Source organism: Cucurbita moschata, unplaced genomic scaffold (genome assembly GCF_002738365.1).
Source record: "Cucurbita moschata cultivar Rifu unplaced genomic scaffold, Cmos_1.0 Cmo_Scf00050, whole genome shotgun sequence".
NCBI classification, from domain to species: domain Eukaryota; kingdom Viridiplantae; phylum Streptophyta; class Magnoliopsida; order Cucurbitales; family Cucurbitaceae; genus Cucurbita; species Cucurbita moschata.
In genome coordinates this window covers 73899-89567 of record NW_019268566.1, presented here as the reverse complement: position 1 = coordinate 89567, position 15669 = coordinate 73899, and the positions used below count along the sequence as shown (strand labels likewise).

The 15669-nt window shown below is 38.8% G+C and overlaps 1 protein-coding gene across 5 annotated transcripts; it reads right to left on the bottom strand.

Annotated features, from left to right (window-relative positions):
• Window positions 1-323: 323 nt before the first annotated feature.
• Window positions 324-15238, bottom strand: LOC111435610 (SNARE-interacting protein KEULE-like). Of its 5 annotated transcripts, none has more exons than XM_023073028.1 (22): window positions 14716-15238; window positions 13353-13573; window positions 12268-12326; window positions 11823-11904; window positions 11297-11375; window positions 10730-10780; window positions 10540-10636; window positions 10347-10379; window positions 4278-4403; window positions 3848-4039; window positions 3655-3738; window positions 3463-3561; window positions 3312-3388; window positions 2389-2485; window positions 2051-2176; window positions 1874-1969; window positions 1597-1716; window positions 1450-1524; window positions 1174-1364; window positions 873-963; window positions 697-786; window positions 324-606 (listed from the first exon to the last, which is right to left on the bottom strand). In XM_023073028.1, exons 2-22 carry the CDS (start codon window positions 13423-13425, stop codon window positions 553-555), a joined length of 1992 nt encoding a protein of 663 aa, XP_022928796.1. In that variant the 5' UTR covers window positions 13426-13573; window positions 14716-15238; the 3' UTR covers window positions 324-552. The 5 variants fall into 5 exon arrangements, with proteins under 5 accessions (XP_022928796.1, XP_022928792.1, XP_022928794.1 ...); XM_023073024.1 differs by having other exon boundaries at window positions 1450-1527; window positions 14716-15236; XM_023073026.1 differs by having other exon boundaries at window positions 1450-1527; window positions 13353-13505; window positions 14716-15236.
• Window positions 15239-15669: the final 431 nt, after the last annotated feature.

The following is a 15669-nucleotide window of genomic DNA, read 5'->3' as shown; positions in this document are numbered from 1 at the left end:
GTCACGAAAAGTTTGTTTCTCAGTGACTTATCTTTTCGGCTTGCTTGCGAGAAATCAATACTTGATTTCATACACTTCACATTTGCAATTCTATATGTTTTGGGGTTGGAAAGAGTGACTGAGGATTTGGGAAGAAACAATACATGAAATCAAGACGAGAAAACCAGAGGCTGTGCAGGATAGAAAGCCCAAGGAAATCTGTTAGTTAATGGTTAACAACTACCTCTGAATTCAGTATTGAATTTCAGAGCGCTGAGAAGCCTAAGTTTCATGAGAGATAATACACTACGAGCGGTCTCGACCGAGGGGTCTCAGTGGATGTGTATAATTGGTAAGGTACAGTTTCAATCTTATCTTTTCCATTAAGAAATGTTACAATATGTGAATGTAAAACATGTTACATTATGCACTATGCACAACTTTTACTGCCAACAGTTCATCACAAGATCATGACAAACTAGCAACAAGACTAAGCTGAAATAGCCACAAAAAAGAAATCGACCAACAAACGGGTTGCATAGCGCTGAAGAGCACACTAGAGGCTGCTGCTAATTATATCTGGAGATCATCCAATGAGAGCTCATGTGCAGTCAACATCTTAAGCTTCTGGACCAATTAAAGACAATATTTAATGAGAAATGATGGGTGTCACATGAATGGCAGAAAACAACTGCAAATCTAGTTGAAGCTAAATACCGTAATAAATTGTGGAGGATCATCAATACTTGTTGAACCTAAAACTACTTCTCTCTTCAACTTTGCTGTAAGCTTGTGACAAACTCGAAGCTGTAGGATAAAAAGACATAATTAATGCATCCAGACAAGTAACTAAAGAGAAGCATGAGTTCAAATTACACAAGAACAAAATTTACCTCGGACCTAGTTGCTCCACCTACAATAAACACAAAGATACGCTGTCCCATCTTCTTGAAATCACTAGATGTATGCCTCAATATTGAATCACTGTCCGAAGAGAGATTGTTAAACGTACAACAATGCATCGTACAGAAAATATGCCAGAATAAAATATCCTAATCTCGAGATTGTTACAGGTTCAGGTATATTAGTCTCTGCCCAAACGATACGCCACAATGATTCAACAACGAAAATAGAAAAGCATTTGAGAACAAGCATAATGTGGCAACTAAAAAAACAAAACTTGAAATAATGCACCTTGAGTATCCATCATCGGAATTACGAGGTCGAGCCCACGTTGGAGTCCGTCTTGATCTCATTGAATGAGCAGCTGGAGGTGGCTGAACTGTTGCTGTATGAGACGGTCCGTGGTAACTTGGACTGGGGTCATTTAGACATGGATATTCATCCTTGGATAATTCACCTTTGCTAAGTTTTTCCACTAGTTCCTGGAAATTAGTTCGCAGTTGCCCAAAAAAACTTGTTAATAATTGCATATATGGATTGAACATATAAGTTTGACCATGAACTTACCTCTATGATGGGATAGAACCGCGATAATTGCCATGTTTCTTCATCACCATTATGTTGTTTCCTAACAGCACGCTTCTTCTGATGACAAAAGTATTTTCAGACATAAAAGAAATAAACTATAAGAAGCTAAGAGATAGACAGTTTTACCTTATGAATATCAAACTTCAAAGAAAATGACCCTAATGAGCTTTTTTTGCTATCAGGTGCGGCACCAAGTAATCTCATGTTGGTAACTGCATTCATATCGTCCGGTGGTAGTTTCGCTAACTGTCAAGCGCTAACCGTCGTCAAGATGTGAAGTACGAAGAATAAACAACGGCAATATCTTTGTTAATCATGTAAAATGATAAATACTTAATTAACTAAATAGCTAGTTGGTTGAAAAGGTTGCCCTTTCCTTCAGAGTGGGGCGAACTCTACTAACCTTCATTAAATTTTGACCTTTCTCGCCCTCAAATTTCTCGGGATAAATGGCTGCAAGAATCATCAACAACCGTAACTTACTTTCACGACTTGCATCCTGCCAAGATGTTCAATGTAGGTTTCATATTCGTATCCCGAGTGACGTACTTAAAAACATTGATATAGTTTCAGTAATCACCTCATTGGTCGTCAAAAATTTTATCACTTCTTTTGTTCCTGCATCTCCAAAAACAAGATCCTGCTCAATTTGTCCTAGTTCTCTAAGCCCTTGTTCCTTGATAAGCTTGTTTAGTTTTACTGCAATCTGAATTAATAAACTCAAAGTCAGTACCCTACAAAATCTTCAGAATTTATTTCCTACTCTTTGAGATGTTGAACATATTGTTGAGATGGAGGAAATGAAGATTCTTTTTGCACCTTTCTGGAACACTTTCCAGTTTCTAAGGCTGCCTGATGCAGCAAAGTAAGGAGAGGAAAAGTAACATACAACATTTCGTTCTTCCACAAGAAACTAACCTCTACATGTAGGGAGAGCTTGTCAATTTGTTCACTATATTGTGGCAATGCTTGAACCATCTTTTGCAAATCCCTTGTGGAGAGTTCACTACTATTTCTATAGCACAGCCGAAAGTATATAGGTCAGAAATGCGACATCATCGTAAAGTAGGCTTGTTTTAGTACGAAATAGCTAACAGACCACAGGAAAATTAGCTCATACAAGTACCCCATGCTTGGTCGATAGTATAAAAGAAACCAGAGTCCAGAATTTGATAAGCAAAAAGAATTCCTTTTCTCCTTTTCATTCGATGAGCATGAAAATTGATAAAAGGGCAAAGCACAACTATTTTTTTTTTCAAAAAAAATCAAAAAAGAAAAAAGAAAAAGCAAATAAGGAAGATTTCCGTAACCAATAATCGAGTCTGGAAGGTCTTCAATTATACGCCTCTTCATCCCCAAAAAGCTTCCTAACCCACAAACTTAAGAGATTAGGAAGTCTCATTCACAACAACAAACAGAGGAAAAACTGCCTCCAGAATCCTAACAAATTATGCTTATATGGAAATCCAATTGAAAAGATTTTAAGCATCCAATCATCGGTGGCGTGATGGATGGAAAGAAAAAAAGTTCTATTAAAACAATGACGAAAGTATATGATGATTTAAGCAGACCATCCCACATCACCAATAGAAACACAACTTCGCAAATACTTCGCGAACACTTGATGCAACCAGCACAACGTTGACCCCAGGAATTAACAATAGATGAGAGACATCTGAAACCTTAGGTAGAAGTATGAAAAACGTTTCATAACAAAAACTAGCTCTGGGATTTAGGAATATCTTCCATTAGAGTGATACCTGAATACCTGATTCCTAATTTCATATTCATACCAACACAACCAAGCACACCCCAAAAGCAAGCAACACAACAGTGCTAACCTTGAACCTTGATGGATTTGTGCAGCCTTATTCTTAGATACAAAGTTGGTCATCTTCTCATGCAACCGTTCACTCGCCTGAAAAAAACCATTTATGAAAAAAAAGCAAACAGAAAATAATGTCAAAAACAATGCTGCAAGCAAGGGCATACATCTGCAATGTGCGCATGGCGAAGCTCAAGCCAAACTGGATCGTGGTCCTCCAAAAGAACCTCTTTCTTCTCTGGTGGACCTCCAACTTTGCTTGGAACCTGAACAGTAAAATATCTTAATGCAAGGATGACCTAAATAGAACAAATATGAGGCCAGAATCAAATAAAGACCTTATAGAATGCTAAACTTACCTCGTGAACGTATTTATTCCCCTCCATACTAAGCAAATCACGGCACATTGCATCATATGTCCATTCATGTATAACAGGAGCAATCTAGCGGGGAAAATAAAAGATTCTCACTGTGAACCAAACCCACAAAAAAGAGAAAAGAAAAAGCTGAATCACAAGTGATTTATAAGTAGCAGATTATTATGTTATATACCTGATCTATAGATCGATCAAGAATCAACAGCTCACACGTTTCTGATTGAGGAAAATTGGGGATCGTTTTCTTATATTTCATAATACAGTCATAGACACCAGCAGCAACTTTTGTAGGAATGAGGTCACGGAAAGTCGTCATTGTAGTTGCATCCAAGGACCTGGCAGCTTGGTACCGAACAAAAGGAAATTCCTGGAGAAGGAAAAAGTTGGTGAAGATATGAACAGTATGATGTAATTGCAACATAAAATAAATCCACCGCCTCAGAAGGTAAATCAAGCTTAAGCCAGTGGTCTTTGTAAATTTCATTTATCAAATATATCTGTTTTTCACCCCTCCCCCAAAACCAGCACTAAAACCATGACCACTACTAACACAAATAATGACATAATCAAGGATGCCTTTTTCCTTTTAAGCACAAAAAAAATACCCTCAATGATGCAAAAACTGTGCCAACACGGGTAGCCAACTCGTTCAAGCACGCAACACCTTTTTGAGAACTCTCGTCATCACAAAAAAGTTCCTCCAGAGCTTTCTCATTGTTGGTGGTAAAACCCTGAAAATATAATAATATTGTCTAATATGAGTTAACTATTTTATAGAACACAATTTTAAGATAACATAACGTTCATGATATGCAGTCAAGGGTATAAATGTTCACGCTTCTCCATTGAAGAAGAAACATTATTCAGATTCAAAATACTAGCTTCTCAACTAAGAACAAATTTATTAATTCAGTAAGGACTTCTTTTAAAAAAAAATATTATTTCAGTACGGACAATTATTAGAAAACTGTAACATCTGGATTTTTAAAGAAATAAATAAGAGAATTTTTCCAAAAAAAAGAAGAAAAGCAGAACGGCACACACATAAGTTGGGGAAGATGATCCTAAATGGTTAGTTTCTTAACCTATATCCCTTTTTTTTTTTAACGAATTTTAAGCCTTCCAGAGTTCGTTTTTTAGACGTTTTAATGAGTTTTGTTCTTTTAATTTAACTTGGGGCATACTTAGAGGAATTCTGGAGAATTTGAAATTCTTGAAGACCCAAATCGAATCTGGAAAGTCGACATCCATGTAAGTAACCATTTGAATTTTTAAGCAAAAAAAAAAAAAAACCTAGTAGGAATCCTCGGGCATATAAACTGTAACATGTTTTAAGGATGAATTAAGCATGAGAAATGAATTAGCTAAGCCCTGAATTGTGATTTAACGATGGTTTAGCTCAAGCACATGTTTTCGGACTTCTATTATGCAAAAGTTGACTCTCATTGAATTAAATGTTTCGTTAGGACTGTAGAGTACCTTCCTTCTTGATATGCATGTATGATGAGTGGATATGCATGAATTATGATTTACTTCCAATTATGCCCCTAAAAGCATGTTCGGAGGTTGGAATACCTATGTGTACCTCAATTTATGTATGGACTAGATGCTATGTGCCCTAGAGGATGTGGATAACCTGTTAGCGAGCCTTGGCCTATGTTATACCTTTCCTTGGTTCTTGAGCCACCTTTAGGGTCCATTATGATGACATGGGTCAACTAAGTCTACGTAGAACAGTTGAGGTGAAACCCCTAATCATGAACTCACCTTGACTGATGAGGTTCTACCTAGCATATAGGAATGCAACATCACCCACTTAGTGGCTATTAGAGGGTACTATTGAGATAGCTTTGGTTGTGCCTAGTGAGGAGATGGTCTTGCACTATTCTAGCCTGGAATAGGGTAAGAATAGGGAGCATTGTCAAGTGCCATTAGGGGAGATTCTGGCTAGCACTTATTTACTATTGAGGGAGCTCTGGCTGTGCCTAGAGGGGAGTCGACTTTCCACGGTTGTAGCCCAGAATGATGTCGGAATGGGGAGCATTGTCAGGTGCTATTGCGCTTAGTAGTAGGCACGTATGGAGCAATAGGTAGATTGAGAGGTCATCTATCGCAAGCAACGACTCCTCCATACCTGTTAGATTACCCTTGAGCCCGAGACATACAAGGTCACCCCAGCTTATGTGTAGCGCAGGATGACTTGATGGACCTTCAAAAGTAGGAAGCAAGAGGCAAAGTACACCTTGAAACCCAAATACACCTCGATGGGTAACTTCCACCCTTAAAATAGGAGTAAGTAGGGTATATGAATCTTACGAGCCTGATAAGGTTAGGTATGAGCCCTAAGATTTTGAGAGGGCTAGAAATGAACCTTAAGAGTCCGAGAGGGTTAGATTTAAACTCGAGCTATGGAATTGACCAACTCAAGGACCCTGATTGAGCACATAGCGCAAGAAGCATTAAATACGAAAGGTTTTGATGAGAGCCTACAAGTAGGTGCTTACTAAGTATTTTTATACTCATTCCTGCTATTCTTTGTTATAGATGGATCATAGATTACTATCTGATAGTGGGAGCATGTAGAGCCGTGTGTCACGGTCATACTTTTTCAACTGTGCAGCATCGTGATCTTGACACGCTTACGATCAGCCTTTAGGAAAACTCAACATCGCTCATGCGGAATCAAAAGCCAAATCTAAGTGACCATCCTACTCATATTCATTTTTCGTCTAGCTTTGCGGCATCGTCGGACCTTAGGCAAGGTTTGTCTTCGCCAACCGAACATCATTCAAGCAGAATCCAAGCTTGTTTGGCCACACACACAGCCTGGGCGTGCAGGTTCAATCATCTGCAACACAACCATTTTGCCTCTACACTAGGTAGTCATTCGACTTGATCTTGCCTCTATTTGGGGTCGAGGTTTCTCAATGCAACGTCACATCCAACATCATCTAGGTTCCCAATCAACATCGCTCATATGTCTTGACGTCATCCAAAGTCACAAGGTGTCGTCAACCATCACAACTCACTCAGTCATGCTATCGAGAACGGGCCCATGTGTCGTTCATAATCTCAAGACATCCCGAATATTCATCCATCCAGGTTCTATTGAGGCATTGGTCCTCCGGTGCCCATGTCATGTCATTTACGGATACTGTACCAGATAGCAGGAGCAACATCCAACCTCCGACAAGCGAGCAGGGGCACAATACCGGCACACTTGTGTCACCTGATATTGTCCTTGAGAGACCAATTTCAAAGGAAGTCACTGAGGACACTCGTCTCAAAACGTTCGCCCTAATTGTGACACACGCATGTGCCACTGTGAAGCTTTCTTAGGCCATAGGGCCCAGGGGTGGTGTTGAGATGATACCATGCCTCCCCCTATAGTATATTTTGAGGCATTTCCAAATTGACAAGTGTAGAAATGATTTTAGTGAATGGACGTACAATGTCGTAGAATGTCTGTCCGGTGTCTGATTGACACCAAATTTGGCGAGCTTTCATATTTCATATGAACGGACTTGACTCCAGAACCGCATGCCCAAATTTCCTCTGGACCCCCAACTTTCAAGGTTAAGGCCTGGGCCTTACTCGACCCTTCAACAAGCCAATCTGTGACACTATGTCTACTCATTATCCTGTCTTGCTTATGCTTCGTTTCCTCTTCAATGTACACGTTATATGGTGTGTTGGATGATGCACCGTCTTCCTTGGTCGCATCATGGCATTCTTCTATATTGGCCCTCGCATGGCGAGCGCCTCTTAAGGGTCGCCGCTTTGCTTGATTCGACGTGAGGGTCACAACCTACTCTCTTCACAGTATGGTTGTGACATTCTCCCATACTTAAATTAGTCATTGTCCTCAATGACTTTCTCGGGGCACAATCCCATCGTGGATTGTGACATTCTCCCCCACTTAATCTCGGCATCATCTCAGTGACGATCCGAACTCTTGGACTGCAGCTGACACGACCTGCTGGAACTATTCGTGCTTCTGTCATAATGCGCATCTACTAAGGCCTCTTAGTTCGAGTCGATGATTTTGACTTTGTCTATTGTCATGTGGCACCACTCTCTGACTCTTCTCTTGGCCAGTTTTGGGTGAACTTGCCCCAACTCAACTCTAGCACTTGTCTTGGCCAATCTGCGTACTCTTAGTGACACATAACGGTGCGACTTGCAAGCCAACCACGACATTCTTCTTCATGGTACCAACTCTTGTGGAAGCAGAGTCCAGACGACTAGCTAACCGACTCGCTGGAAAATAAACGTGCTTCAAACAAATACAAAGACTCGTGCACACTATCTACGGGTTGTCCCACTTTCAGACTTATTTCTGTTGTTTGCCCATCTTGGACTCGGCCATCGATACTCGCATCGTAAACACGACAATTCAATATTGTCATAGTTGTGGGTGAGGCTAGCACCTAAGTTCAGCAGACACTCACCAGACAACTATGGACTTTCAAGGGGGCACCTCGCCTCAATCATGGCCTCAATCAATTCAGTGTTGCCATAGTTGTGGGTGAGGATGGCACTTAGGCTCGGCAGACACTCACCAGACATCTATGGACTCTCAAGGGGGCACCTTGCCTCAATCATGGCCATCTTGGCCTCAATCTGCATATTCTCTAAGTCGCACAAACAGGTGCACCCCTCGGGGTGGAGCTCACAAGCCCAACCACAACATTTTCTCATCGTGGCCATCCTCTATTGAAGCAAAGTCAAAGCCTTTGAAACAATCTCTTCAGTTGTTGGCACTACACTTCAGCCAACTCTTTATGTTTGCTACCTTCATGTGGCTACCGCTGCATTGACGCTTCTCTCGGTCTTCCCACAACTTCATTCTTTTGTCGCCTTCATCCAACTAATACTCATTTCTCGAGTTGATGCTAGTCTTGAGCCTCTTGTGAAGTCATCCACCTTAGACAAGAGGGGATGACTCAAGGAATTCACTTGTGCTCGCTTCTTGAAGCACTCTCTCGGGGTGAACAACGCATTCTTGAGGGCTTTCCTCTACCCAATTTTGGTTGCCTCACTTGCAGCAATGTCATCCCCCATAAGGACTTGCGTTGTGCACAATCTGGCACTTGGTTGGCACATGTCTCAACTGACCCCTGGCTTCTGTGTTTGCAACCATTGACATTATTCCTCTCATGCGAATGGTTTTTTGGAAGGCATCAATCTGATGCACCTTCTGATTCATCTATTTTGCCCACATCGGAACCCCAAGCCCTTGACAAATGAGCTTGGTTCTTGCTTAACGAGTAAGGACACCCCTCATTAATGTGTCATGACCGACATCCTTGAGCTTGGGAGAGTCTTGGCTTCAACCCATTACTTTCGCTAATGCTTGACAACACAACTGTCTTGTCGATACACACTCTTGACGCACTTGTGATGCCTTTCATTCAACCCCCATGTTCATTTCTCTAACAATCTTGTCCAACTAGACACACAAATAGTGGCTCTGATACCAATTGTCACAGTCGTACTTTTTCAACCATGCGGTGTCATGATCTTTTTCAACCCTTTGGTTCATTTTTCGCTTAGCATTGTGGCTTCATCGGACCTTAGGCGAGGTTTGTCTTTGCCAACTGAACATTGCTCGTGCAGAATCCAAACTTATTCGTCCACACACGCCGCCTACAAGTGCATATTCAATTATCTCTGACACAACTTACCTCTACAATAGGACAAATTATTCGGTTCGACCTTGCCCCTACTCGAGGCCAAGGTCTCTCAATGCAACGTCGCATCCAACATCATCTACGTTCCCAATAAACATGGCCCATATGTCTTCACGTCATCCCAAGTAACGGGGCATCACAGCCATCGTAACTCACTCGATCATACTATCGACTACGGGCCCACAAGTCGTTCATAATCTCGTGACATCCCAAACATCCATCCATCTGGGCTCTATCGAGGCATTGGCCATCCTGTGCCCATGCCATGTCATTTACAAATATCGTACCAGATAGCAGGTGCAACAACCAACCTCTGACACGCAGGCAAGGACGCAATATTAACACACTCGTTTCGCCCGGTACTATCTTTGAAAGACCCATTTCAAAGGAAGTCATTCGAGACACTTGTCTCGACCGCATCATGACACTCTTCTATATTGGTCCTCACATGGTTGGATGGGCGCCTCTTAAGGGTATCCGCTTTGGTTGACTTAACGTGAGCATCACTCTGCATAGTATGGTTGTGACACCGTGCAACTGCAAGGGACTTCTAGAATGAGTCATCTACTTTTATGTCATTTTTAATATTATTTTAATGACCCCGCAGACACATTTTGTATTTATAACACTTTTTATGATCGTTAATTGTTTACATTGATTTTAATTTCCTCGTGTCTCCCGTTTTACAAAACTGAAAATTTTAACCATCCTTTTTACCCTCAACTCCACAAAGCAATCCATGATTTGAAGCCTCGGAAGGTGGGTCATTAAAAAAACAGAGTAATCTTTGGAAAGGACTAGTGAGTAGAAGGCAAAATATTTTTTTTTAGAAGAAAAACTAATTAAAATATCATCACAGTTTGCAATGAACTCCGACGGTAGGCCAACAACATTTCTAAAGAAGAATAAAAATATGAGATGTACAATAAATAAGTTATTGAATAATACTCCTGCACTGATTAACAAGTAGGCTAGAGGTACCTGGCTGTCGATAGCGAAATACTCCAAATTCATCTGTAAATTGACATGGAACGAAAGGTGAAAAAGTAAATATTCATTTGCATCTAAAAATTAAAGAAAAAAAATAGAGTAACCAGCTGAACTATAATCCAAAACACTGCAACGAAAAACAAAATCAAGCAGAAACTTCAGCCTCGGCTTGAAAATCAGTAACCTCTTTTAGGGCAGCTATGCGAGGTAAAACAGTCGAATCCCTTTTGATGTGACTGACTAATTCTTTTGATACAGGTGAACTGAAGAAAACAAATGACCTTCAAAGATACAAAAGAAAATAGATTCAACAACTATTACCAAAATAATACTCAACTAGAAGCATTACACAATTGGGAACTAGGTATACATACTTCCGGTATAAAGGAGACCTCCCTGACATGTCTGACAGGAACATGATAACACTGCAGTTCAAAAGAGAGAGATAATGAACAATTCAACTCCAATTTATGTGATCAATCTAAAATAATAAACATTCCTAAATTTACTACATTCCTGTGTTGGAACAAAATATAACTTCTTCTTTTACAAGAGACGTAAGATATTATCATAACAGAAAGAAAGGGAAGAAGGGTTCTTCTGACGAGGTTAGAAAAATCTCCTCTGACGAGGTTATAGATAAATGTATAGAATCTTTTTCTTTTCTACTTCAATCTATGCAATATAAGAGCAATAAGCATAAATTAAGACAAAAACAGAATGAGACAAACATTAAAGTCATAACCATCAAAGAGAGAAAAGAAGAACTCTAAATGCAGAAAACCAAATAAAAAGTCTAATCAAACATAAAAGATACATTACGTTCCATCTTTGCAGAGTAAAAGGTAAAGCCAAAGTATGGTCTTTAAAGTTCACAATTAAATGAGACTATCACATGGGATTGTATGATTGTATATCGTATAAAAGTATACGTATATTACTTCTCTCGAGAAGGCTGAATGAAATAGATAGCATCCATGGACGGCAGTGGCTGCCTTCGTCTGTATATGTCTTCGACCACTGCAGAACCAAAACAACCCAAATACTTTCAAAGCCCAGAAACTATAAAGTCCAAACGGGGAATAGATCTAGACTCCAAAAGAATTTCTGTAATAATTTACCACAATAAATATAGCTCTGAGCTATGGATGGCTAAGAAAAAGTTTTCACTTCCAAATCAACCATCTCTGTGTGGAGTCCTTTTTTATGTGTGGAAAATTCCAAAAAACAAAATTTGTGGCAATGTTTTCTATCATTTAGTTATCATCCTCCTTGGTTTTCACTTCCAGAGTTGCCAACCATCTCGGTGTGGAGTCTTTTTTTTTTTTTTTCTTTTTTCTTTTTGTAGTAAATGCTACTAATATCGTGAAAATGCAATATATTGTCTACACAACACGAGTGAATTACAGAAGGCAATCTAGAATCTTTGGTAAAAAAATTCTTAGAGAATTTGCTTGTGTTTCTTACATGAAACACCTTCATCTGTGATATCAGCCATCTTGCATGAGTATGACATTATCTTGACGGTAAGTTTGTCCATGATGAGAACCTGCAAACAACAGATTCAAGCACCAAGAAATTTAAAAGGGAATGTGGTGTAGTAAACCAAACGAAAAGCAAACCAATGGTTCTTGCTTGTTCAAAAGAAAACTAAACAAGAATAACTTAGCAGATTTTTTCACCAGAGGAAGAGGAGGAAAACACAGAAAATTCCATAAATTCCAAATTGAAAATTCCAATTTTTTTTCCAAGTATCCATTCGAAAAGTCCAAGTAATTAAAAGCAAACTGCTACATTAGATTTTGCAAATTCCAAAGCCACGTAAGAATCATATGTTTCATGAATGAAGATGAGTAACGAGTAGGCTCAAAAGAAATTCGTTTCAACGAAGATGGTTATGAATATGACATACCTTCCAAGTTGATTTGGAATCCCCTGTTTTGGCTGAGCGAAGCATCTCATGCAGCAATCCTGAAGGTGAATTTAAAATGGATATAAGTAAACAGGTCTGGTCTATTAGGTGCAATGCACTAGCCATCCGGGAAGATTAAAGATCTAAGGTCGATTTTTTGTACTATGCAATATTATGAAAAATGAAATATTTATAACGATCAAAGTTTTGATTCCAATCAAAAAGAAAAATGAAAAGTTGCTAGGAGGTAAGTGAAAAGATGTTTTCACAAGCCCCTCTAAAACAACCTCCAAATTAATATTCCATCACATCAAGAACTCACAGGTCTTTTGAGGGGGACAACACCTTGGATTTCAGTTAATATTAGTGGTCAGCTCACCACTTAAAGATAAATTCCAAAGAACAGTTGAACCAACCACCGAAACATTTGGGAAAGATAACTTATCTAAACCCAAAAGAAGAGTAAGGTCGTTAATAAGAAAATTTGTAGTAACGTGAAATGCCCTATGGGATTTGGTAGCATGTTTTCATTTAACACGTTCACCTCGAGTGGCTTAATGCTTACCAGAGCCAGGATGCATGCCAAACCAGAACTGGATGCACTATGCGTAAATGCATTGCCAAATTTAGTACAATTCACCATTAAGCTTTAGAAAGACTTCTTCCAAAACATTAAGTACCCAGAACTGGAAGGAATGTATGGACAACATCATAATAACTAGAGTAAAAAAAACAGGAAAACCTCTCCATAAATTCAACTCATAAGTTAAAGAAATTTCAGGAGGCTGCAAATTAAACCTCTAGTCCAAGCTTATACATAGGCAGAGACTTCAAAATAACTATACTGGAACTGAAACCCCTTATCATCCAAATTAAATTCCCAGTAAAAACACACCATCCTTTCCCGGAAAAAATTAACTGTAGTTTAACCTTTCATTTCAGTCTGCAATGGAATTATTACAGATTCTAGAAAACAAAAAACACTTGGAGGATTAATTCAACAGATATCCACACAAACTACGTGATTTATTTGAGAACTATCAAGACAAAAGAAAGTAAGTGCAAAAGAGAGTTATAAGACTCACGCTCACGGCTGATTTGCCTGAAATTTTTGTAGTCGCCCCCATTAGAAGAAGAATCGGAATCAGAGAACGACATGGTCCAAGACCAAGAATCCCACCGATTAATCGCTTGGTTTCAACAGATAAAACAAAGATTGCTTATCAATCGAAGAAGTTCTGAAAGAAGAAGAAGATCAGGGAAGAGAATGACAAAGAAAATTTGCTATCTTCACACGGTAATGATCCTGAAAATCAATAACCCAAAAGGTAAATTTAACGCCCCGACTTATTCAACTTAAACTTACTAGGAATGTTGTTACGTGCATGCTAGAATAGTTTAAAACTACTTCAGAAAAAGCATGGAGAGAAATAATTTTCTATTGAACAATCAAAAATATTTATTTGGAATCCCATTGAAAAGTTGTAAAACATAAAACAATTATAAACATTGAAAACTTGAAAAACATAAAACAACGATGAAGTGTTAAACCAATAGAAATATTTCTATAACATTACTTCAAAGCTTAAACTATTAAAAAAATATAATGAACGCAGAAATGTAACTCTTTTAATCCTATGACACTATTAACACTTCGCCTCGTCATGCGCCATATACACTCTTGTCATTACTTGAAAAAATTTAAAAGCAAAGACTGAGTACTAAAAATTCTCGGTAAGTGACTCCAATTCTATGCACATCACATTCATGTAATTAGAACTCTTGAACATGTAGTTAAATCTTTCATGAAGAAAAGGAAGTTACCAGTCTCAAAGCTCGTGACTTTTACGTGGTCGCACATGAAAAATTTAGAACATTATAATGCTACAATATGGAGAAATTCTCTCACGTGTATCACCGTCAAGACTTTCAGCATGCATCTCATTCATAAACACTTCGTACTAACATGCACGACTTTTCATTCACGTTTCATTCATAGACATAGCATAATATTCATCATGCATAGACATAGCATAATATTCATCATGCATAGACATAGCATGCCATTTTTCACACATACCATTTTACACACATAAACCTAGACAACTACAGCACACAATTCCCAACCTAGCACTAGGGCCTTCCGATAGGAAAGCCACTTACTTCAGAGCGATTCCAAACCACTCAATCTTTTCTTTTTCTTACAGAAAAACATGACCTAAGACCAAAGAACATATTCTAAAATTAATAACCACATTTGGGGTCCAATTAATGATGTAAATTTACCCAAAAACGCTAAGAAACGTTACCCAAACTGACCTTTATTCCAAAAATGCCTCTAGACCTCAATCGAACAATCAGAACCCAAGTACAACGAAAACTTCGAGTGTTAAGAGTCCAATTTACAGCCTTTAAATTGAGTTCAAAAGCAATTTAGAGCAAAATTACCAACTAAACTCACTCCAGAAGCCTTTAATCCTGCTGGCCGGTGTTCGAATTCCTCACAGATCCAACGTCGACACGAAGTGGGTAAAACGATCAGGGGTCAAACGAGTCGTGGATGATCGAGTGTTTTCGAGGCCCGATCTCAAGTAGGTGAATACTGAAAGTCGTCGAACAGAAGGGAAATACACGTCAATGGTCTGTTCGCCACTGATTCAATGGAGTCACTTCCGGATAGCCAAGAAGGCGTCGGTATAGCTCGTGGATCACGCAGATCAGGAACCACCACGCAGCACTTACCGCTATTACCGAAAAAATAAAAAGAAACGGGCCAACTGGAGGCGCAGAATTCAACGGATACCAGGCACTAGACAGAATGGCGGCGTGGCGCCCGAGCCTGGTGCTACGGTGCGCGGTGACCGGAGGTGAGAAAGGGAGAGAGAGAGAGAGGAGGCGCGTGGAGAAGAAAAGAAAACTGGGGGCTGATGCAGAAGAGAGAGAAACAAGAATCGGTGGGGAAATGGATATTATAAAATTGGAGTTGATTGAAAAGTATTCAAATATTTAAAATTAGAGAATTATATAGAAATTCTACCCAACGGGTAAGTTTAACTATTGAATTTTTAAATTATTCCAAAAATTAATTTAAAAAATAAAATAAAATAAAATAAAGATTTTCCCATTTATGACTAAAAATTGACTTAAAGAACTCAATTTTTAATATTTTTGCATGAAATTAAAATGAAATATATAAATACTAGGAATGTAAATTGAGGGGCAAAAAAAGAAGTTTATATGACGTCATTAATTTGCAAATTGGGCGGCTTTGAAAATTATTTTTTTCCTATAATTTTAATATTTTTAGAAGATTGCGTGCGAAATTATTTATTTTTTAATTCCAAGTATCCTAACCTGACTACGTTGTTTTATTATGGAAATTTAGGGGGAAATTAAAGGATA

Excerpts from the sequence above, each read along its gene's own strand:
- LOC111435610 (XM_023073024.1), bottom strand. The coding sequence starts at position 13,425 with ATGTCGTTCTCTGATTCCGATTCTTCTTCTAATGGGGGCGACTACAAA. Across the intron at positions 2,177-2,388 it reads AGCTCTCCCTACATGTAGAG|ATTGCAGTAAAACTAAACAA; the intron begins GTTAGTTTCTTG and ends TTATTAATTCAG. Across the intron at positions 1,528-1,596 it reads TGAAGTTTGATATTCATAAG|AAGAAGCGTGCTGTTAGGAA; the intron begins GTAAAACTGTCT and ends TTTTGTCATCAG.